The 24,326-nt window shown below is 54.9% G+C and overlaps 2 protein-coding genes across 2 annotated transcripts in view; one reads left to right on the top strand and one right to left on the bottom strand.

The window, feature by feature from the left end:
• Positions 1–256: 256 nt before the first annotated feature.
• LOC147119033 (zinc finger X-chromosomal protein-like) lies at positions 257–4,603 on the bottom strand. Its single transcript, XM_085984757.1, has 2 exons — positions 4,507–4,603; positions 257–1,538 (listed from the first exon to the last, which is right to left on the bottom strand). The coding sequence occupies exon 2, from the start codon at positions 1,172–1,174 to the stop codon at positions 950–952; it is 225 nt and encodes a 74-aa protein (XP_085840883.1). The 5' UTR covers positions 1,175–1,538; positions 4,507–4,603; the 3' UTR covers positions 257–949.
• Positions 4,604–4,615: 12 nt separating this feature from the next.
• The window catches only part of LOC147119032 (uncharacterized), a 66,262-nt gene continuing 46,551 nt past the window's right edge, over positions 4,616–24,326 (top strand). The window contains exon 1 of the mRNA XM_085984753.1: positions 4,616–4,717. The gene's annotated coding sequence lies outside the window, so the exon portion shown is untranslated. The remainder of the gene's footprint in view (positions 4,718–24,326) is intronic.

The following is a 24,326-nucleotide window of genomic DNA, read 5'->3' as shown; positions in this document are numbered from 1 at the left end:
GCTCCCCTCCAAGTCACACACCATCCCGACATGGAAATATATCGCCGATCCTTCATCGTCGCTGGGTCAAAATCCTGGAACTCCCTCCCTAACAGCACTGTGGGAGCACCTTCACCACACGGACTGCAGCAGTTCAAAGAGGCGGCTCACCACCACCTTCTCAAGGGCAATTAAGGAGGGGCACTAAATGCTGGGCCATCCAGCGACGTCCATATCCCATGAATGAATTTTTTAAAATTCCTACCTGAGTCGTTAATATAGGAATAACACTATTTAATTAATATATATATAAATCCATAAGTACATATAACTATAAATACATAAATTACATATACAAAATACATTTTCTCCAACTTTGACTAGTTTATCCTGTCTGATAAAAAACAACTCATCACCGTCACCAATCTCCTCCCGTCTGATATAAACCAGCCCCACAGTCACCGACACCAATCTCCTCCTGCCTGATATAAACCAACCCCACAAGCCCAGAAAGATTAAACTCAGCCCGTTATTTGGATTGGACTTGTCTCCATTCCCGTGCCGAGGGGATTGCTGTGCCAGACGGGAGGGAAACATTTGGGTCTCTTGATTCTCCACCAATTCCCACTCCCCCTTCTTTCTGGTGGATAATGGAGGTGCAAGTCAGTAAGAATTGTCAGTGAGGATTAATCAGCACTTTCTAATTGGAGATGTTAATCAGTGGAACCTTTCAGACACTGAATTGTACCAAAGATTAAAGGATTGAAGTAAAATGTATAATTTTACTGTGAACTAATTTCTGATGAGAGTCCTTGAATTAAGCAGAAAGATCATGGACAGCGGTCGTTAAAGGGACACTGCAGCCCCAAGAACACAATCAGCTATATATCCAGAATATTAAACTCCAGCCCAGTTATAGGATTTATTACCATCAGCAGAAACAAACCCCGACTGTCAGAATAAACATGGTTCAGTCCTGGATGTGATTAACAGCAGGAAAAGCAGCAGAATCCAACCCCTGCAACCACTTGTGAACTCGCTGGTGTCTCAGCAGGTGGGTTGAATTCGTAAATCCATTTCCACACACGGAGCAGGTGAACAGCCTCTCCCCAGTGCGAGTGCGCCGATGATTTTCCAGCTTGGACGGGTAAGTGGATCCCTTCCCACAATCCCCACATTTCGACGGCTTCTCCATGGTGCGGCTGTCCTTGTGTATCTCCAAGTTGGACAATCAGTTGAAGCCTTGTCCACACACAGAACACGTGTACGGTTTCTCCCCGCTGTGAACGGTGCAATGTTTTTTCAGGCTGTTTAACTAGTAAAAGCTCTTTCCACAGTCAGTGCACTGGAACACTCTCACTCGGGTGTGTGTGTGTCTCAGTGCTTTTCCAGTCTCAATGATATTTGAAATCTTTTCCCACAGACAGAACAGACAAATATTTCTCCTTCCACATTCAACGGCCGATGATATTCGGGTCCTGATGAATGGAGTGACTCTGTCAGATCTCGATGTGATGTTTGTTTTGAGCTTGCGGTGTGTAAATGCTGCCCTTCTCAGCCTGTAAAAGTTTACAAAAGCTATCAGAGAGTCCGGGATAGAAATTGACAAGATTCTCTCCTCCTGGTTCCTGTCCAAGGGGGCCGCGCATGCGCCCTGCTGCCCCGAGCCTCTCAAGATGGCGGCCGTTAACCCGGGCCTGTCACCAGGAGAAAGCCCTGCAGCTGCCGCCCCGCTCGGGGCAAACGCCCAGCGGCTCTTGTTCGGGGCCCGTGACCCACCCTGGATGTTTGTGAAGTGGTTAATGTTGAGTGTTTTAATAATGGGGCCTGGGGCCGCACTCGGGGTCTGTGAAGCCCGCGTCCCCCCGGGGTTTATTAACCCGCTCCCTCCACCCATCTCTCACCTGCTGCCTTACCCACAGTCGCCCGCGCATGCTCAGCTCACACTGCCCGGGTGATTGACAGGAGCTCCAGACCAATAGGAAAAGTGGGGCGTGGCTGGAGGACCGAGCGGGCGGTTGGTCCTCCAACCAATCGGAGTGTGTGAGGGGCGGGGCTTGCGGCACCCTGGGTTATGGGGACCACCATTAAACCATCACAAACACTCTCAGCGCAGGCAGCTGGTGAGAAAACCAACACGCAGGAATAACCTACTTGACCTCGTCCTCAGCAATCTGTCGCAGATCCTTCTGTTTATGACTGTAGTGGTCACTCCGACCAATACTCAGTCCTTGTGGAGACCAAATACTGTCCACACACTGAGGATCCCCACCATCGTATCGTGTGGCACTACCACCGTGCGGATTGATTAACAGATCTAGCAGCTCCAAACTGGGCATCCATGAGGCGCTGTGGGCCCTCAGCAGTAGCAGAATTGTATTTCACCAAAATCTGTAAACTCGTGGCCCTCACTCCTCCATCACCATCAAAGCAGACAACCAGCCCTGGTCAATGAGGAGTGTAGAAGATTCAACCCGGCCAATTACCGTCCTGTCAGCGTGCTCTCAATCATCAGAGTGATGGAAAGAGTCATCAAGCAGCACCTGGTAACCAATAAGGGGTGGAAGTGATGTTACCGCTGTACAGAGCGCTGGTTAGACCCGATCTGGAGCACTGGATTCAGATCTGGGCTCGGCCCCTCAGGAAGGATATATTGGCCTTGGAGAGGGAGCAGCGCAGATTCACCAGAATGATCCCGGGGCTAAAAGGGATAAATTATGAGCACAGTTTGCATGGACATAGCTTGTATTCCATTGAAGATCGAAGATTAAGCGGTGATCCAAACTAGGTTCACTGTCAGACAGTTCGCCCAGGCAGACGTTAATCACCTCTAGACCTATGCTGGCAGGTAAAACCCCAGATGGTTTATCCAGAATAATAAGAACCCCTGTAACTGAGCTGGAGTTTAAGATCAGCAGAAATGAAACCCAACTGTCAGAGTGAACATGGTTCAGTCCTGGATGTGATTAACAGCAGAATCCAACCCTTGCCATCACATGTGAACTCGCTGGTGTTTTAGCCAGTCGGATGAACGGGTGAATCTCTTCCCACACACAGAGCAGGTGAACGGCCTCTCCCCAGTGTGAATTCGCTGGTGTGTCACAAGGCCGGATGATTGAGTGAATCCCTTCCCACACACAGAGCAAGTGAACGGTCTCTCTCCGGTGTGACTGTAATAATGAGTTTCCAGCTGGGACGGGTATTTGAATCCCTTCCCACAGTCCCCACATTTCCATGGTTTCTCCATGGTGCAGGTGTCCTTGTGTCTCTCCAGGTTGGACAATCAGTTGAAGCCTCCTCCACACACAGAACACGTGTACGGTTTCTCCCCACTGTGCGATGTTTTTTCAGGCTGTGTAACTGGTTAAAGCTCTTTCCACAGTCAGTGCACTGGAACACTCTCACTCGGGTGTGTGTGTCTCAGTGCTTTTCCAGTCACACTGATGTTTAAAATCTTTTCCCACAGACAGACCAAACATTCCTCCTTCCACATTCAGAGGCCGATTATATTCAGATCCTGATGAATGGAGTGACTCTGTCAGATCTTAATGTGATGTTTGGTTTGAGTTTGCGGTGTGTAAATGCTGCCCTTCTCACAGCCTGTAAAAGGAGTTTACAAAAGCCATCACTGAGTCCAGGATAGAAATTGGCAAGATTCTCTCCTGGTTCCTGGCCAAGGGGGCCGCGCATGCGCCCTGCTGCCCGGAGCATCAAGACGGCAGCCTTTACCCCGGGCCTGTCACCTGGAGAAAGCCCCACAGCTGCCGCCCCGCTCGGGGCAAACACCCAGCCCGGAGGCTCTTGTATGGGGCCTGAGGCCCACCCTGGGTGTGTGAGGAGGATAATGTTGAATGTTTTAATAATGGGGCCTGGGGTCGCACTCTGCGTATGAGCAGCCCGAGTCCCGAACCCGCTGCCTGAGCTCGGGGTGTGAGCGGCCCGCGTCCCCCCGGGGTTCATGAACCTGCTCCCTGAGCTCGGGGTGTGAGCGGCCCGCGTCCCCCCGGGGTTCATGAACCCGCTCCCTGAGCTCGGGGTGTGAGCGGCCCGCGTCCCCCCGGGGTTCATGAACCCGCTCCCTGAGCTCGGGGTGTGAGCGGCCCGCGTCCCCCGGGGATTCATGAACCCGCTCCCTGAGCTCCGGGTGTGAGCGGCCCACGTCCCCCCGGGGTTCATGAACCCGCTCCCTGAGCTCGGGGTGTGAGCGTCCCGCGTCCCCCCCGGGGTTCATGAACCCGCTCCCTGAGCTCGGGGTGTGAGCGTCCCGCGTCCCCCCGGGGTTCATGAACCCGCTCCCTGAGCTCGGGGTTGTGAGCGGCCCGCGTCCCCCCGGGGTTCATGAACCCGCTCCCTGAGCTCGGGGTGTGAGCGGCCCGCGTCCCCCCGGGGTTCATGAACCCGCTCCCTGAGCTCGGGGTGTGAGCGGCCCGCGTCCCCCCGGGGTTCATGAACCCGCTCCCTGAGCTCGGGGTGTGAGCGGCCTGCGTCCCCCCGGGGTTCATGAACCCGCTCCCTGAGCTCTCTCACCTGATGCGTCAGCGACTGCTACCAAGGTCCACGCATGCTCAGCTCACCATCTGTTGTTCCGGTTTAAAGGTCAATCCCCGCCCCTCACACACTCCGATTGTTTGGAGGACCCGCCGCCCCACTCTTCCTATTGGTCCGGGGCTCCCGTCAATCACCTGGGCACTGTGAGCTGAGCCTGCGCGGACCTTGGCAGCAGCCGCTGACACATCAGGTGAGAGGTCAGGGAGCGGGTTCATGAACCCCGGGAGGACGCGGGCCGCTCACACCCCGAGCTCAGGGAGCGGGTTCATGGACCCCGGGGGGACGCGGGCCGCTCACACCCCGAGCGGGTTCGTGAACCCCGGGGGGACGCGGGCTGCTCACACCCCGAGTGCGGCCCCAGGCCCCATTATTAAAACACTCAATATTATCCGCCCGCCGCTTCCCGGTTTCTCCCGATTCGCTCAGCAAAGGGGCCCCACGGCAAACTCCGGGACAGACAGGAAGTCAGGGAGCGTCTGTAAATGGAGGAGAAATGGGGACTGGTCAGGGAGCGTCTGTAAATGGAGGAGAAATGGTTACTGGTCAGGGAGTGTCTGTAAATGTAGGAGAAATGGAAACTGGTCAGGGAGCATCTGCAAAAGGAGGAGAAATGGTGACTGGTCAGGGTGTGTCTGTAAATGGAGGAGAAATGGTGACTGGTCAGGGAGTGTCTAAATGTAGGAGAAATGGAAACTGGTCAGGGAGCATCTGCAAAAGGAGGAGAAATGGTGACTGGTCAGGGTGTGTCTGTAAATGGAGGAGAAATGGTGACTGATCTGGAAGTGTCTGTAAATGAAGGAGAAATGGTAACTGGTCAGGGAGCGTCTGTAACTGATGAAGTGACTATTTTCAATTAACAAATATATATGACGTATTTTAATTAGACTCTTTTCCATGTTGCAGCTCCTGTAAATACTGGCTGTAAAGGGGCCAGACTCTCAGGAGGCTCCACACCGCTGCCTGCTTGTGTGAAAGTGATCGCGCATCAGATTAATGTGCTTCTGTTGTGTGTGTGTTTAAGAGCGTGCCCGAAGCTGTTTACGAAATGTGGGGAAACCAGTGAATGTAGAACTGAACCCAGCCAGAGTTAGCACCTTCAGGGGAGGAGAGGGATACGAACCAGTGAGTGTAGAACTGAACCCAGCCAGAGTCAGCACATTCAGGGGAGGCGAGGGAGGGGAACCCGTGAGTGTGGAACTGAACCCAGCCAGAGTCAGTACCTTCAGCGGAGGAGATGAAGGGGAACCAATGAGTGTGGAACTGAACCCAGCCAGAGCCAGCACCTTCAGGGGAGGGGAGGGGCACCAGTGAGTGTAGAACTGAACCCAGCCAGAGTCAGCTCCTTCAGGGGAGGAGAGGGAGGCGAACCAGTGAGTGTAGAACTGACCCCAGCCAGAGTCAGCACCTTCAGGGGAGGGAGGGGATCCCGTGAGTGCAGAACTGAACCCAGCCAGTGTCAGCACCTTCAGCGAAGGACAGGGTGGCGAACCAGTGAGTGTGGAACTGAACCCAGCCAGAGTCAGCACCTTCAGCGGAGGAGAGAGAGGGGAACCAGTGAGTGTAGAGCTGAACCCAGCCAGAGTCAGCACCTTCAGGGGAGGAGAGAGAGAGAGGAACCAGTGAGTGCAGAACTGACCCCAGCCAGAGTCAGCACCTTCAGGGGAGGAGAGGGAGGGGAACCAGTGAGAGTAGAACTGAACCCAGCCAGAGTCAGCACCTTCAGGGGAGGAGAGGGTGGGGAACCAGTGAGTGTGGAACTGAGCCCAGCCAGAGTCAGCACCTTCAGGGGAGGAGAGGGAGGGGAACCAGTGAGTGTAGAACTGAACCCAGCCAGAGTCAGCACCTTCAGGGGAGGAGAGAGGGGAACCAGCGAGTGTAGAACTGAACCCAGCCAGAGTCAGCACCTTCAGGGGAGGAGAGGGAGGGGAACCAGTGAGTGTAGAACTGACCCCATCCAGAGTCGGCACCTTCAGGGGAGGAGGGGGAGGGGAACCAGTGAATGTAGAATTGAACCCAGCCAGACTCAGTGTTGTGTCTGGGTATAATAAGATACAGACTGCAGCAGAAACGGTACAACAGGTGTTTACTCAACGTGGCTCACAGTTGAACTGACTGTACAGATTACTACTCAGTGCTATATACAGGTGTGGTCACTGCCGGTACTACAGTATACATGAGCTGTAAAAAGTAGTTCCCCACCGTAAAGGTGTATACATTACAATTCCTCCCATTTTAGATTAACAGTACCATAACACTCATTTAACAATTAAACATCAAACTAATTACAATGAACACTTTTAACATGCAACATTAGCAGAAAATAGTCTATTTATATATTCAGTCTTTGGGGAGGCCTCCTGATCCTTTCTGGATAGCGCCTTTCCCGAGTGTCTTGCTCTTGGTGCGGAGGCGATTCTGGCCCCCTGTCGTCGGTTGGTTCATCAGCTTCCGATGCTACTGTTTCTGGGGTAGATGCGACCTGTATGTCGGGTTCATCACCAGGTACGTATGGGCGAGGCATGGGGTTGACTTGTTCCTGTGACTCTAGGATCTGGTCAGCATGGCGTCTCACGATGCTCTCCCCATAGTCCACTGTGTACATTAGTGGGCCCTGCCGTGTGCATATCGTTCCTGGCTGCCATTTTTCTGTTCGGTAGTCGCGGGCCAAGACTGGTTGCCCTACATTGAAGCTCCTTGTTGGCTTCTCGTGGATGTGCTGGAATTGCTTACTCTCAACATCTCTTCGTACGTTTGGTCTGAGCAAATCCAGGTGAGATCTTAACCTTCGGTTAAAGAACATCATGGCTGGGGCCTGGTTGGTGACTGCATGTGTCGCATTCCGGTAAGCGAACAGGAAACTGTCCACCTTGTGCTGCAGCGGAATGTTGTCATTGTACATAGCCTTTATTGCCTTCTTAAAGGTTTGTACGAACCTCTCAGCCAATCCATTTGTGGCTGGATGATGCGGGGCGGATGTGTAATGCCTTACCCCATTCTTTTTCAAGAACCTCCGGAACTCTTCGGACACAAACTGTGGTCCGTTGTCGGAGCAAATCTGTTCTGGCAAGCCATTCCTGGCAAAAATGGTCCGTAGGACTGCAATAGATTTCTCCGTGGTGGTGGAGGACATTTTGATGACCTAAGCCATTTCGAGTGCGCATCCACGGCTATTAAAAACATTGAGTCCATGAATGGACCAGCAAAATCAATATGCACCCGTTGCCATGGAGATGAGGGCCCCTCCCATGGGTGTAGGGGGGCTGTGGTGTTGCATTTTGGACTTTCTGGCATCCTGAGCAGCTCTTGGTCAGGTCCTCGATTTGTTTATCGATTCCCGGCCACCACACATAAACCCTGGCTAGGCTTTTCATTTTTACCCCTCCCAGATGACCCTCATGAAGCTCATTGAGCACTCTATCCCTTAACTTGGGTGGAATTACCACTCGGGATCTACACATCAAGGTCCCCCGGCACACTGACAGCTGTTCTCTCCTTGTCGAGAATGCTGGCAACAGTGAGTCGCCATGTGCTGGCCATCCCTTCACCGTCAATTCATGTACCCGAGACAGTGTCGGGTCATTTCGGGTTTCCTTTTCGATACAAGCGTTAGTTATCGGTAGGTATTCAACTATAGTCGAATGGAATATTTCAACAGGATCCACTGCTGGTGCTTCCTCCGCAGTAGGCAGTGGCAGGCGTGATAGCCCATCAGCATTTCCATGCTGTTTCGTGCCCTTATATTCAATCTCATAGTGGTGCGCCCCTAGAAAAAGTGACTATCTTTGTAGCCATTGCGCAGTCATCACCGGAACGCCCTTCTTCGGATTAAAAATGGAGACAAGAGGCTGGTGATCAGTCAGCAAGGTGAATTTCTGCCCGTGCAGATAGTGATTGAACTTTTTCACTCCCCACACTAGGCTGAGGGCCTCCCTGTCAATCTGGGCGTAGTTACGCTCGGCTGAGGTTAGTGATCGTGATGCAAAGGCTATTGGCCTCTCTGAGCCGTCCAAGAATTTGTGCGACAGCACCGCTCCAATGCCGTAGGGTGATGCATCACATGCCAACCGAATTGGTAATGCTGGGTTGTAATGGGCCAATACCTCTTTCGATGTGATTCGTGTTTTGCTCTTCTGGAAAGCTCGTCTACATTCATCACTCCACTTCCATGGCACCCCAGTTTGCAGTAGGGTGTTCAGTGGGTGTAGTATTGTAGACAAATTTGGCAAGAACTTATGGTAGTAGTTTACCAGCCCAAGGAACGATCTCAGTTGTGACACATTTTCCGGTGCTGGAGCCTTGACGACTGCCTCAATCTTCTCTGGGGACTTATGTAACCCCTCTTTATCGATAACGTGGCCACAATACGAGATCTGTTTTCTAAAAAACTCGCATTTGGGGCGGTTAGCTTGGAGCCCATATTCCTGCAATCTAGTGAGCACCTGCTCCAGGTTGGCAAGGTGATCACTGTCATTTTCGGCCGTGACCAGGATGTCGTCCAAATAACACTGGGTCCCTGGGATCCCTTGCAGGACTTGTTCCATTGCCCTCTGCCAAATAGCCGGAGCTGATGCTACCCCGAATACCAGCTGGTTGTATTGGTCGAGACCTTTATGGGTGTTGATTGTGAGGTATTTTTTTGATGCTTCTTCTACCTCCATTTGCAGATATGCCTGGGCCAGATCAATCTTAGTGAAGCGTTTCCCTCCAGATAGCGAGGCGAAAATATCTTCAATCCGCGGAAGTGGATATTGTACGGTGTGAAGGATCGGGTTCACTGTTACTTTAAAGTCCCCACAGATGCGAACTTCCTTGGTTCCCCAGGCGTACTGCTCAATGACTTTTTCATCACAGGGATGATGGATGTAGCCCACTCGCTCCAGTCTACCTTGGACAGTACACCTGAACGTTCCAGACTCTCCAGCTCTGCTTCGATGGCTGGGCGGATCGCATAAGGTACCGGTCTGGCCTTAAAAAATTTTGGGCTTGCGTTTTCTTCAATTTTAATTGTCGCTGTCATGCCTTTCAGTGTTCCGAGTCCTTGCTGGAACACTTCTTTCGCGTCAGTTAGGATCTTTGACAGTCACCCAGGTGTGACGTCATCAGCCTTTTTGTCAGCCACAGTCAGTGCCTGTATGGAATGCCAATCCAGTTGTATTTTCCGGATCCATTCACGTCCCAGTAATGGTGGTCCTCCATCTTGCAATACATACAGGTCTAGTTTTGGTGTTTCCTTACCGTGATATATATAACGGTCACCCTTATTTTTCCTTTGGGGTAGACTTTTTGCCCCGTGTACGTCTTCAAAATAATTTTTGTGTCTCTCAAGGGTATGTGTGAGAATAGCCGCTCGTAGTCCCGTCGGTTTGTGACTGTTAGGGCTGATCCTGTGTCCAATTCCATCTTTACCTGGACTCTTGCTATCTTGAAAGTGACCCAAATGGTTCGGTGATCCTCCGTTGTGATCACATTATGTAGTTTCAGACAACTCAGTTCCCTGCTTTCAGAGTCGTTAACACTCTTTTGTTCGTCTGAACTATTCTCCGTCATCTTATGTACCTTCTTGTACTTTTCTTTGGTAGGTTTCTTATTGCTGGTTTTCTTTCCCGACCTGCAGACTCGTGCTATGTGTCCTACTTTTCCACACTGTCTGCACACTTTGTCTTTGAACCAGCAATCATTCTGGCCGTGTGTTGTTCTGCCGCAGCGATAGCATTTCTCTGTTCCATATGACATTTTGTTTGTGCCATATTCTTGCGGTCTCTGTTGTATCTCTGCAGTGCCCCGTGCTGCTGCTTCATATGATACCGCAATGCTGAAAGCCTTTTCCAGCGTAAGGTCCTTTTCAGATAAAAGCCGTTTCTGGGTTCCTTCACTTTGAAGCCCACACACAAACTTGTCCCTTAAGGTATCTGCCAGTCCCGCTCCAAACTGGCAGTGTTTAGATAGTTTGCGCAGTTCTGTTAAATAATCAGCATTGCTTTCATCCTTATGCTGGTTCCGTTTGTGAAACTTGAATCTTTCTGCTATCAGCAGCGGTGTGGGGTTTAAATGTTCCTTTAGTATCGTTACTATGTCTTCAAAACTGTTTTCCATTGGCTTCGTTGGGGTTACGAGATTTCGTAATAAACCATACGTCTTTGCACCCATTAAATTTAACAATACCGATGCTTTCTTGTCATCTGACACCTCATTTGCCTTGCAGTATACCTCTATTCATTCGACATATGTAGTCCAATCTTCGACTTGATTGTCAAATGCGGTGATACTGCCACTCTTCGGCATTTTGGGTGTGGTTTAAAATGGCATCTCCCGCGCTTTCCTTCCTCCCCCGCTGTTGCCAACGCCGTTCTCGGCGGTCCTCGTGGCAATGGCGGCGCCTCGCGGGTTTCTGCGCGTCTCTCTCTCTCCCTCTCTCCGACGCTGCTCGGCCCCTGAACACCGGCTGTGCGCTCTGCCCTCGCGCTCTCTCCCCTGTCGACGCTGCTCAGCCCTTTGCTGTGCCGCTCGGTCGGGCGCTAGCCCGCCGCTGTCCGGGAAGGGTCTGCGCACTACCTGTTGCCAGCCCGTTTCGCTGGACCAACTCGACTGGAAAGCCAAGCCTGGCTCTCGACAGCCTCCCCCGCAATTCTCGAGTCTCTGCTGGATGACTGGGCGGTTACCCGTGGTCGACGCCCGAGTCTCTGGCCTTGACCTCCAATCCACTGATCTCCAGGAACGAATTCCCGGGAGGTGATGCAGAGTTGCAGGTAGGTTCGAACTTGCCTCGTCGCCAATGTTGTGTCTGGGTATAATAAGCTACAGACTGCAGCAGAAATGGTACAACAGGTGTTTACTCAACGTGGCTCACAGTTGAACTGACTGCACAGATTACTGCTCAGTGCTATATACAGGTGTGGTCACTGCCGGTACAACAGTATACATGAGCTGTAAAAAGTAGTTCCCCCCCTTAAAGGTATATACATTACAGTCAGCATCTTCAGGAGAGGAGAGGAGAGGGTGGGGAACCAGTGAGTGTAGAACTGAATCCAGCCAGAGTCAGCACCTTCATGGGAGGAGAGGGAGGTGAACCAGTGAGTGTAGAACTGAACCCAGCCAGAGTCAGCACCTTCAGGGGAGGAGAGGGAGGGGAACCAGTGAGTGTAGAACTGAACCCAACCAGAGTCAGCACCTTCAGGGGAGGAGAGGGAGGGGAACCAGTGAGTGTAGAACTGAACCCAACCAGAGTCAGCACCTTCAGGGGAGGAGCGGGAGCGGAACCAGTCAGTGTAGAACTGAACCCAGCCAGTGTCAGCACCTTCAGGGGAGGAGAGGGAGGGGAACCAGCGAGTGTAGAACTGAACCCAGCCAGAGTCAGCACCTTCAGGGGAGGAGAGGGAGGCGAACCAGTGAGTGTGGAACTGAACCCAGCCAGAGTCATCACCTTCAGGGCAGGAGAGGGAGGCGAACCAGTGAGTGTGGAACTTGAACCCAGCCAGAGTCAGCATCTTCAGAGAGGGAGAGGAACCAGTGAGTGTAGAACTGAACCCAGCCAGAGTCAGCACCTTCAGGGGAGGAGAGGGAGGGGAACCAGTGAGTGTAAAACCGAACCCAGCCAGAGTCAGCACCTTCAGGGGAGGTGAGGGAGGGGAACCAGTGAGTGTAGAACTGAACCCAGCCAGAGTCAGCACCTTCAGGGGAGGAGAGGGATGGGATCCAGTGAGTGTAGAACTGAACCCAGCCAGAGTCAGCACCTTCAGTGAGTGTGGAACTGAACCCAGCCAGAGTCAGCACCTTCAGGGGAGGAGAGAGCGGGGAACCAGTGAGTCGAACTGAAACCAGCCAGAGTCAGCACCTTCAGGGGAGGAGAGGGATGGGATCCAGTGAGTGTAGAACTGAACCCAGCCAGAGTCGGCACCTTCAGGGGAGGCGAGGGAGGGGAACCAGTGAGTGTAGAACTGAACCCAGCCAGAGTAAGCACCTTCAGGGGAGGAGAGGGATGGGATCCAGTGAGTGTAGAACTGAACCCAGCCAGAGTCAGCACCTTCAGGGAGGGAGAGGGAGAGGAACCAGTGAGTGTGGAACTGAACCCAGCCAGAGTCCGCACCTTCAGGGGAGGAGAGAGAGGGGAACCAGTGAGTGTAGAACTGAACCCAGCCAGAGTCAGCACCTTCAGGGGAGGAGAGTGAGGGGAACCAGTGAGTGTAGAACTTAACCCAGCCAGTGTCAGCACCTTCAGGGGAGGAGAGGGGGGGGGAACCAGCGAGTGCAGAACTGAACCCAGCCAGCGTCAGTACCTTCAGGGGAGGGAGAGGGAGGGGAACCAGTGAGTGTAGAATTGAACCCAGCCAGAGTCAGCACCTTCAGGGGAGGAGAGGGAGGGGAACCAGTGAGTGTCGAACTGAACCCAGCCAGAGCCAGCACCTTCAGGGGAGGGGAACCAGTGAGTGCAGAACTGAACCCAGCCAGAGTCAGCACCTTCAGGGGAGGCGAGGGAGGGGAAACAGTGAGTGTAGAACTGAACCCAGCCAGGGTCAGCACCTTCAGGGGAGGAGATGGGGGGGAACCAGTGAGTGTAGAACTGAACCCAGCCAGAGTTAGTACCTTCAGGGCAGGAGAGCAAGGGGAACCAGTGAGTGTAGAACTGAACCCAGCCAGATTCAGCACCTTCATGGGAGGAGATTAAGGGGAACCAGTGAGTGTGTAACTGAACCCAGCCAGAGTCAGCACCTTCAGGGGAGGAGAGGGATGGGATCCAGTGAGTGTAGAACTGAACCCAGCCAGAGTCGGCACCTTCAGGGGAGGCGAGGGAGGGGAACCAGTGAGTGTAGAACTGAACCCAGCCAGAGTAAGCACCTTCAGGGGAGGAGAGGGATGGGATCCAGTGAGTGTAGAACTGAACCCAGCCAGAGTCAGCACCTTCAGGGAGGGAGAGGGAGAGGAACCAGTGAGTGTGGAACTGAACCAAGCCAGAGTCCGCACCTTCAGGGGAGGAGAGAGAGGGGAACCAGTGAGTGTAGAACTGAACCCAGCCAGAGTCAGCACCTTCAGGGGAGGAGAGTGAGGGGAACCAGTGAGTGTAGAACTTAACCCAGCCAGTGTCAGCACCTTCAGGGGAGGAGAGGGGGGGGGAACCAGCGAGTGCAGAACTGAACCCAGCCAGCGTCAGTACCTTCAGGGGAGGGAGAGGGAGGGGAACCAGTGAGTGTAGAATTGAACCCAGCCAGACAAAGTTCCTTCAGGGGAGGAGAGGGAGGGGAACCAGTGAGTGTAGAACTGAACCCGGCCAGAGTCAGCACCTTCAGGGGAGGAGAGGGAGGGGAACCAGTGAGTGTCGAACTGAACCCAGCCAGAGCCAGCACCTTCAGGGGAGGGGAACCAGTGAGTGCAGAACTGAACCCAGCCAGAGTCAGCACCTTCAGGGGAGGCGAGGGAGGGGAACCAGTGAGTGTAGAACTGAACCCAGCCAGGGTCAGCACCTTCAGGGGAGGAGATGGGGGGGAACCAGTGAGTGTAGAACTGAACCCAGCCAGAGTTAGTACCTTCAGGGCAGGAGAGCAAGGGGAACCAGTGAGTGTAGAACTGAACCCAGCCAGATTCAGCACCTTCATGGGAGGAGATTAAGGGGAACCAGTGAGTGTGTAACTGAACCCAGCCAGAGTCAGCACCTTCAGGGGAGGAGATGGGGGGGAACCAGTGTGCGTAGAACTGAACCCAGCCAGAGTCAGTACCTTTCAGGGGAGGAGAGAGAGGGGAACCAGAGAGTGTAGAACTGAACCCGGCCAGAGTCGGCACCTTCAGGGGAGGAGAGGCAGCGGAACCAGTGTTTGTAGAACTGAACCCAGCCAGAGCCTGCACCTTCAGGGGAGGAGATTGGGTGGGGGGGGAACCAGTGAGTGTAGAACTGAACCCAGCCAGAGTCAGCACCTTCAGGAGAGGAGATGAAGGGGAACCAATGAGTGTGGAACTGAACCCAGCCAGAGCCAGCACCTTCAGGGGAGGAGAGGGAAAGGAACCAGTGAGTGTTGAACCTAACCCAGTCCGAGTCAGCACCTTCAGGGGAGGAGAGGGAGGGGAACCAGTGAGTGTAGAACTGAACCCGGACAGAGTCAGCACCTTCAGGGGAGGAGATGAAGGTGAACCAGTGAGTGTGGAACTGAACCCAGCCAGGGTCGGCACCTTCAGGGGAGGAGAGAGCGGGGAACCAGTGAGTGTAGAACTGAACCCAGCCAGAGTCAGCACCTTCAGGGGAGGAGCGGAGTGGAACCAGTGAGTGTAAAACCGAACCCAGCCAGAGTCGGCACCTTCAGGAGAGGAGAGGGAGGGGAACCAGTGAGTGTAGAATTGAACCCAGCCAGAGTCAGCACCTTCAGGGGTGGAGAGGGAGGGGAACCAGTGAGTGTCGAACTGAACCCAGCCAGAGCCAGCACCTTCAGGGGAGGAGTGGGAGGGGAACCAGTGAGTGTAGAACTGAATCCAGCCAGAGTCAGCACCTTCAGGGGAAGAGAGGGTGGGGAACCAGTGAGTGTAGAACCGAACCCAGCCAGTCGGCACCTTCAGGGGATGAGAGGGAGCGGAACCAGTGTTCGTAGAACTAAACCCGGCCAGAGTCAGCACCTTCAGGGGAGGAGAGGGAGGGGAACCAGTGAGTGTAGAACTGAACCCAGCCAGAGTCAGCACCTTCAGGGCAGGAGAGGGAGGCGAACCAGTGAGTGTGGAACTTGAACCCAGCCAGAGTCAGCACCTTCAGGACATGGAGAGTGAGGGGAACCATTGAGTGTAGAACTGAAACCAGCCAGATTCAGCACCTTCAGGGGAGGAGAGGGAGGGGAACCAGTGAGTGTAGAACTGAACCCAGCCAGAGTCAGCACCTTCAGGGGAGGAGAGGGAGGGGAACCAGTGAGTGTCGAACTGAACCAAGCCAGAGCCAGCACCTTCAGGGGAGGGGAACCAGTGAGTGTAGAACTGAACCCAGCCGGGGTCAGCACCTTCAGGGGAGGAGATGGGGGGGAACCAGTGAGTGTAGAACTGAACCCAGCCAGAGTTAGTACCTTCAGGGCAGGAGAGCGAGGGGAACCAGTGAGTGTAGAACTGAACCCAGCCAGATTCAGCACCTTCATGGGAGGAGATTAAGGGGAACCAGTGAGTGTGTAACTGAACCCAGCCAGAGTCAGCACCTTCAGGGGAGGAGATGGGGGGGAACCAGTGTGCGTAGAACTGAACCCAGCCAGAGTCAGTACCTTTCAGGGGAGGAGAGAGAGGGGAACCAGAGAGTGTAGAACTGAACCCGGCCAGAGTCGGCACCTTCAGGGGAGGAGAGGCAGCGGAACCAGTGTTTGTAGAACTGAACCCAGCCAGAGTCAGCACCTTCAGGGGAGGAGATTGGTTGGGGGGGGAACCAGTGAGTGTAGAACTAAACTCAGACAGAGTCAGCACCTTCATGAGAGGAGATGAAGGGGAACCAATGAGTGTGGAACTGAACCCAGCCAGAGCCAGCACCTTCAGGGGAGGAGAGGGAAAGGAACCAGTGAGTGTAGAACTGAACCCGGACAGAGTCAGCACCTTCAGGGGAGGAGATGAAGGTGAACCAGTGAGTGTGGAACTGAACCCAGCCAGGGTCGGCACCTTCAGGGGAGGAGAGAGCGGGGAACCAGTGAGTGTCGAACTGAACCCAGCCAGAGTCAGCACCTTCAGGGGAGGAGAGGGAGGGGAACCAGTGAGTGTAGAACTGAACCCAGCCAGAGCCAGCACCTTCAGGGGAGGAGAGGGAGGGGAACCAGTGAGCGTTGAACTGAATCCAGCCAGAGTCAGCACCTTCAGGGGAAGAGAGGGCGGGGAACCAGTGAGTGTAGAACCGAACCCAGCCAGTCGGCACCTTCAGGGGATGAGAGGGAGCGGAACCAGTGTTAGTCGAACTGAACACAGCCAGAGTCAGCACCTTCAGGGGAGGAGAGGGAGGGGAACCAGTGAGTGCAGAACTAAACCCGGCCAGAGTCAGCACCTTCAGGGGAGGAGAGGGAGGGGAACCAGTGAGTGTAGAACTGAACCCAGCCAGAGTCAGCACCTTCAGGGCAGGAGAGGGAGGCGAACCAGTGAGTGTGGAACTTGAACCCAGCCAGAGTCAGCACCTTCAGGACATGGAGAGTGAGGGGAACCATTGAGTGTAGAACTGAAACCAGCCAGATTCAGCACCTTCAGGGGAGGAGAGGGAGGGGAACCAGTGAGTGTCGAACTGAACCAAGCCAGAGCCAGCACCTTCAGGGGAGGGGAACCAGTGAGTGTAGAACTGAACCCAGCCAGAGTCAGCACCTTCAGGGGAGGCGAGGGAGGGGAACCAGTGAGTGTAGAACTGAACCCAGCCAGGGTCAGCACCTTCAGGGGAGGAGATGGGGGGGAACCAGTGAGTGTAGAACTGAACCCAGCCAGAGTTAGTACCTTCAGGGCAGGAGAGCGAGGGGAACCAGTGAGTGTAGAACTGAACCCAGCCAGATTCAGCACCTTCATGGGAGGAGATTAAGGGGAACCAGTGAGTGTGTAACTGAACCCAGCCAGAGTCAGCACCTTCAGGGGAGGAGATGGGGGGGAACCAGAGAGTGTAGAACTGAACCCGGCCAGAGTCGGCACCTTCAGGGGAGGAGAGGCAGCGGAACCAGTGTTTGTAGAACTGAACCCAGCCAGACTCAGCACCTTCAGGGGAGGAGATTGGGTTGGGGGGGGGAACCAGTGAGTGTAGAACTGAACCCAGCCAGAGTCAGCACCTTCAGGAGAGGAGATGAAGGGGAACCAATGAGTGTGGAACTGAACCCAGCCAGAGCCAGCACCTTCAGGGGAGGAGAGGGAAAGGAACCAGTGAGTGTTGAACCTAACCCAGTCCGAGTCAGCACCTTCAGGGGAAGAGAGGGAGGGGAACCAGTGAATGTGGAACTGAACCCAGCCAGAGTCAGCACCTTCAGGGGAGGAGAGGGAGGGGAACCAGTGAGTGTAGAACTGAACCCGGACAGAGTCAGCACCTTCAGGGGAGGAGATGAAGGTGAACCAGTGAGTGTAGAACTGAACCCAGCCAGGGTCGGCACCTTCAGGGGAGGAGAAGGAGAGGAACCAGTGAGTGTAGAACTGAACCCAGCCAGAGTCAGCACCTTCAGGGGAGGAGAGGGAGGGGAACCAGTGAGTGTAGAACTGAACCCAGCCAGAGTCAGCACCTTCAGGGGAGGAGAGAGCGGGGAACCAGTGAGTGTCGAACTGAACCCAGCCAGAGTCAGCACCTTCAGGGGAGGAGAGAGAGGGGAACCAGTGAGTGTCGAACTGAACCCAGCCAGGGTCGGCACCTTCAGGGGAGGAGAGAGTGGGGAACCAGTGAGTGTAGAACTGAACCCAGCCAGAGTCAGCACCTTCAGGGGAGGAGCGGAGTGGAACCAGTGAGTGTAAAACCGAACCCAGCCAGAGTCGGCACCTTCAGGAGAGGAGAGGGAGCGGAACCAGTGAGTGTAGAATTGAACCCAGCCAGAGTCAGCACCTTCAGGGGTGGAGAGGGAGGGGAACCAGTGAGTGTCGAACTGAACCCAGCCAGAGCCAGCACCTTCAGGGGAGGAGAGGGATGGGATCCAGTGAGTGTAGAACTGAATCCAGCCAGAGTCAGCACCTTCAGGGGAAGAGAGGGCAGGGAACCAGTGAGTGTAGAACTGAACCCAGCCAGAGTCAGCACCTTCAGGGGAAGAGAGGGCGGGGAACCAGTGAGTGTAGAACCGAACCCAGCCAGTCAGCACCTTCAGGGGATGAGAGGGAGCGGAACCAGTGTTAGTAGAACTGAACACAGCCAGAGTCAGCACCTTCAGGGGAGGAGAGGGAGGGGAACCAGTGAGTGTAGAACTAAACCCGGCCAGAGTCAGCACCTTCAGGGGAGGAGAGGGAGGGGAACCAGTGAGTGTAGAACTGAACCCAGCCAGAGTCAGCACCTTCAGGGCAGGAGAGGGAGGCGAACCAGTGAGTGTGGAACTTGAACCCAGCCAGAGTCAGCACCTTCAGGACATGGAGAGTGAGGGGAACCATTGAGTGTAGAACTGAAACCAGCCAGATTCAGCACCTTCAGGGGAGGAGAGAGCGGGGAACCAGTGAGTCGAACTGAAACCAGCCAGAGTCAGCACCTTCAGGGGAGGAGAGGGATGGGATCCAGTGAGTGTAGAACTGAACCCAGCCAGAGTCGGCACCTTCAGGGGAGGCGAGGGAGGGGAACCAGTGAGTGTAGAACTGAACCCAGCCAGAGTAAGCACCTTCAGGGGAGGAGAGGGATGGGATCCAGTGAGTGTAGAACTGAACCCAGCCAGAGTCAGCACCTTCAGGGAGGGAGAGGGAGAGGAACCAGTGAGTGTGGAACTGAACCAAGCCAGAGTCCGCACCTTCAGGGGAGGAGAGAGAGGGGAACCAGTGAGTGTAGAACTTAACCCAGCCAGTGTCAGCACCTTCAGGGGAGGAGAGGGGGGGGGAACCAGCGAGTGCAGAACTGAACCCAGCCAGCGTCAGTACCTTCAGGGGAGGGAGAGGGAGGGGAACCAGTGAGTGTAGAATTGAACCCAGCCAGACAAAGTTCCTTCAGGGGAGGAGAGGGAGGGGAACCAGTGAGTGTAGAACTGAACCCGGCCAGAGTCAGCACCTTCAGGGGAGGAGAGGGAGGGGAACCAGTGAGTGTCGAACTGAACCCAGCCAGAGCCAGCACCTTCAGGGGAGGGGAACCAGTGAGTGTAGAACTGAACCCAGCCAGGGTCAGCACCTTCAGGGGAGGAGATGGGGGGAACCAGTGAGTGTAGAACTGAACCCAGCCAGAGTTAGTACCTTCAGGGCAGGAGAGCAAGGGGAACCAGTGAGTGTAGAACTGAACCCAGCCAGATTCAGCACCTTCATGGGAGGAGATTAAGGGGAACCAGTGAGTGTGTAACTGAACCCAGCCAGAGTCAGCACCTTCAGGGGAGGAGATGGGGGGGAACCAGTGTGCGTAGAACTGAACCCAGCCAGAGTCAGTACCTTTCAGGGGAGGAGAGAGAGGGGAACCAGAGAGTGTAGAACTGAACCCGGCCAGAGTCGGCACCTTCAGGGGAGGAGAGGCAGCGGAACCAGTGTTTGTAGAACTGAACCCAGCCAGAGTCAGCACCTTCAGGGGAGGAGATTGGGTGGGGGGGGAACCAGTGAGTGTAGAACTAAACTCAGACAGAGTCAGCACCTTCATGAGAGGAGATGAAGGGGAACCAATGAGTGTGGAACTGAACCCAGCCAGAGCCAGCACCTTCAGGGGAGGAGAGGGAAAGGAACCAGTGAGTGTAGAACTGAACCCGGACAGAGTCAGCACCTTCAGGGGAGGAGATGAAGGTGAACCAGTGAGTGTGGAACTGAACCCAGCCAGGGTCGGCACCTTCAGGGGAGGAGAGAGCGGGGAACCAGTGAGTGTCGAACTGAACCCAGCCAGAGTCAGCACCTTCAGGGGAGGAGAGGGAGGGGAACCAGTGAGTGTAGAACTGAACCCAGCCAGAGCCAGCACCTTCAGGGGAGGAGAGAGCGGGGAACCAGTGAGTGTCGAACTGAACCCAGCCAGAGTCAGCACCTTCAGGGGAGGAGAGGGAGGGGAACCAGTGAGTGTTGAACTGAATCCAGCCAGAGTCAGCACCTTCAGGGGAAGAGAGGGCGGGGAACCAGTGAGTGTAGAACCGAACCCAGCCAGTCGGCACCTTCAGGGGATGAGAGGGAGCGGAACCAGTGTTAGTCGAACTGAACACAGCCAGAGTCAGCACCTTCAGGGGAGGAGAGGGAGGGGAACCAGTGAGTGCAGAACTAAACCCGGCCAGAGTCAGCACCTTCAGGGGAGGAGAGGGAGGGGAACCAGTGAGTGTAGAACTGAACCCAGCCAGAGTCAGCACCTTCAGGGCAGGAGAGGGAGGCGAACCAGTGAGTGTGGAACTTGAACCCAGCCAGAGTCAGCACCTTCAGGACATGGAGAGTGAGGGGAACCATTGAGTGTAGAACTGAAACCAGCCAGATTCAGCACCTTCAGGGGAGGAGAGGGAGGGGAACCAGTGAGTGTCGAACTGAACCAAGCCAGAGCCAGCACCTTCAGGGGAGGGGAACCAGTGAGTGTAGAACTGAACCCAGCCAGAGTCAGCACCTTCAGGGGAGGCGAGGGAGGGGAACCAGTGAGTGTAGAACTGAACCCAGCCAGGGTCAGCACCTTCAGGGGAGGAGATGGGGGGGAACCAGTGAGTGTAGAACTGAACCCAGCCAGAGTTAGTACCTTCAGGGCAGGAGAGCGAGGGGAACCAGTGAGTGTAGAACTGAACCCAGCCAGATTCAGCACCTTCATGGGAGGAGATTAAGGGGAACCAGTGAGTGTGTAACTGAACCCAGCCAGAGTCAGCACCTTCAGGGGAGGAGATGGGGGGGAACCAGTGTGCGTAGAACTGAACCCAGCCAGAGTCAGTACCTTTCAGGGGAGGAGAGAGAGGGGAACCAGAGAGTGTAGAACTGAACCCGGCCAGAGTCGGCACCTTCAGGGGAGGAGAGGCAGCGGAACCAGTGTTTGTAGAACTGAACCCAGCCAGACTCAGCACCTTCAGGGGAGGAGATTGGGTGGGGGGGGAACCAGTGAGTGTAGAACTGAACCCAGCCAGAGTCAGCACCTTCAGGAGAGGAGATGAAGGGGAACCAATGAGTGTGGAACTGAACCCAGCCAGAGCCAGCACCTTCAGGGGAGGAGAGGGAAAGGAACCAGTGAGTGTTGAACCTAACCCAGTCTGAGTCAGCACCTTCAGGGGAAGAGAGGGAGGGGAACCAGTGAATGTGGAACTGAACCCAGTTAGAGCCAGCACCTTCAGGGGAGGAGAGGGAAAGGAACCAGTGAGTGTAGAACTGAACCCAGCCAGAGTCAGCACCTTCAGGGGAAGAGAGGGAGGGGAACCAGTGAATGTGGAACTGAACCCAGCCAGAGTCAGCACCTTCAGGGGAGGAGAGGGAGGGGAACCAGTGAGTGTAGAACTGAACCCGGACAGAGTCAGCACCTTCAGGGGAGGAGATGAAGGTGAACCAGTGAGTGTAGAACTGAACCCAGCCAGGGTCGGCACCTTCAGGGGAGGAGAAGGAGAGGAACCAGTGAGTGTAGAACTGAACCCAGCCAGAGTCAGCACCTTCAGGGGAGGAGAGAGCGGGGAACCAGTGAGTGTCGAACTGAACCCAGCCAGAGTCAGCACCTTCAGGGGAGGAGAGAGAGGGGAAACAGTGAGTGTCGAACTGAACCCAGCCAGGGTCGGCACCTTCAGGGGAGGAGAGAGTGGGGAACCAGTGAGTGTAGAACTGAACCCAGCCAGAGTCAGCACCTTCAGGGGAGGAGCGGAGTGGAACCAGTGAGTGTAAAACCGAACCCAGCCAGAGTCGGCACCTTCAGGAGAGGAGAGGGAGCGGAACCAGTGAGTGTAGAATTGAACCCAGCCAGAGTCAGCACCTTCAGGGGTGGAGAGGGAGGGGAACCAGTGAGTGTCGAACTGAACCCAGCCAGAGCCAGCACCTTCAGGGGAGGAGACGGATGGGATCCAGTGAGTGTAGAACTGAATCCAGCCAGAGTCAGCACCTTCAGGGGAAGAGAGGGCAGGGAACCAGTGAGTGTAGAACTGAACCCAGCCAGAGTCAGCACCTTCAGGGGAAGAGAGGGCGGGGAACCAGTGAGTGTAGAACCGAACCCAGCCAGTCAGCACCTTCAGGGGATGAGAGGGAGCGGAACCAGTGTTAGTAGAACTGAACACAGCCAGAGTCAGCACCTTCAGGGGAGGAGAGGGAGGGGAACCAGTGAGTGTAGAACTAAACCCGGCCAGAGTCAGCACCTTCACGGGAGGAGAGGGAGGGGAACCAGTGAGTGTAGAACTGAACCCAGCCAGAGTCAGCACCTTCAGGGCAGGAGAGGGAGGCGAACCAGTGAGTGTGGAACTTGAACCCGGCCAGAGTCAGCACCTTCAGGACATGGAGAGTGAGGGGAACCATTGAGTGTAGAACTGAAACCAGCCAGATTCAGCACCTTCAGGGGAGGAGAGGGAGGGGAACCAGTGAGTGTAGAACTGAACCCAGCCAGAATCAGCACCTTCAAGGGAGGAGAGGGAGGGAACCAGTGAGTGTAGAACTGAACCCAGCCAGAGTCAGCACCTTCAGGGCAGGAGAGGGAGGCGAACCAGTGAGTGTGGAACTTGAACCCAGCCAGAGTCAGTACCTTCAGGGGAGGGAGAGGGAGGGGAACCAGTGAATGTAGAACTGATCCCGGCCAGAGTCAGCACCTTCAGGGGAGGAGAGGGAGGGGAACCAGTGAGTGTCGAACTAAACCCGGCCAGAGTCAGCACCTTCAGGGGAGGAGAGGGAGGGGAACCAGTGAGTGTAGAACTGAACCCAGCCAGAGTCAGCACCTTCAGGGCAGGAGAGGGAGGCGAACCAGTGAGTGTGGAACTTGAACCCAGCCAGAGTCAGCACCTTCAGGACATGGAGAGTGAGGGGAACCATTGAGTGTAGAACTGAAACCAGCCAGATTCAGCACCTTCAGGGGAGGAGAGGGAGGGGAACCAGTGAGTGTCGAACTGAACCAAGCCAGAGCCAGCACCTTCAGGGGAGGGGAACCAGTGAGTGTAGAACTGAACCCAGCCAGAGTCAGCACCTTCAGGGGAGGCGAGGGAGGGGAACCAGTGAGTGTAGAACTGAACCCAGCCAGGGTCAGCACCTTCAGGGGAGGAGATGGGGGGGAACCAGTGAGTGTAGAACTGAACCCAGCCAGAGTTAGTACCTTCAGGGCAGGAGAGCGAGGGGAACCAGTGAGTGTAGAACTGAACCCAGCCAGATTCAGCACCTTCATGGGAGGAGATTAAGGGGAACCAGTGAGTGTGTAACTGAACCCAGCCAGAGTCAGTACCTTTCAGGGGAGGAGAGAGAGGGGAACCAGAGAGTGTAGAACTGAACCCGGCCAGAGTCGGCACCTTCAGGGGAGGAGAGGCAGCGGAACCAGTGTTTGTGGAACTGAACCCTGCCAGAGTCAGCACCTTCAGGGGAGGAGATTGGGTGGGGAGGGAACCAGTGAGTGTAGAACTAAACTCAGACAGAGTCAGCACCTTCAGGAGAGGAGATGAAGGGGAACCAATGAGTGTGGAACTGAACCCAGCCAGAGCCAGCACCTTCAGGGGAGGAGAGGGAAAGGAACCAGTGAGTGTTGAACCTAACCCAGTCCGAGTCAGCACCTTCAGGGGAAGAGAGGGAGGGGAACCAGTGAATGTGGAACTGAACCCAGTTAGAGCCAGCACCTTCAGGGGAGGAGAGGGAAAGGAACCAGTGAGTGTAGAACTGAACCCAGCCAGAGTCAGCACCTTCAGGGGAAGAGAGGGAGGGGAACCAGTGAATGTGGAACTGAACCCAGCCAGAGTCAGCACCTTCAGGGGAGGAGAGGGAGGGGAACCAGTGAGTGTAGAACTGAACCCGGACAGAGTCAGCACCTTCAGGGGAGGAGATGAAGGTGAACCAGTGAGTGTAGAACTGAACCCAGCCAGGGTCGGCACCTTCAGGGGAGGAGAGGGAGAGGAACCAGTTAGTGTAGAACTGAACCCAGCCAGAGTCAGCACCTTCAGGGGAGGAGAGAGCGGGGAACCAGTGAGTGTCGAACTGAACCCAGCCAGAGTCAGCACCTTCAGGGGAGGAGAGAGAGGGGAACCAGTGAGTGTCGAACTGAACCCAGCCAGGGTCGGCACCTTCAGGGGAGGAGAGAGCGGGGAACCAGTGAGTGTAGAACTGAACCCAGCCAGCGTCCGTACCTTCAGGGGAGGGAG

This window comes from Somniosus microcephalus, chromosome 4 (assembly GCF_052327205.1).
Source record: "Somniosus microcephalus isolate GS21.2 chromosome 4, FLI_Smic_1.0, whole genome shotgun sequence".
Classification (NCBI taxonomy): Eukaryota; Metazoa; Chordata; class Chondrichthyes; order Squaliformes; family Somniosidae; genus Somniosus; species Somniosus microcephalus.
This window is presented reverse-complemented; position numbering and strand designations above follow the sequence as displayed.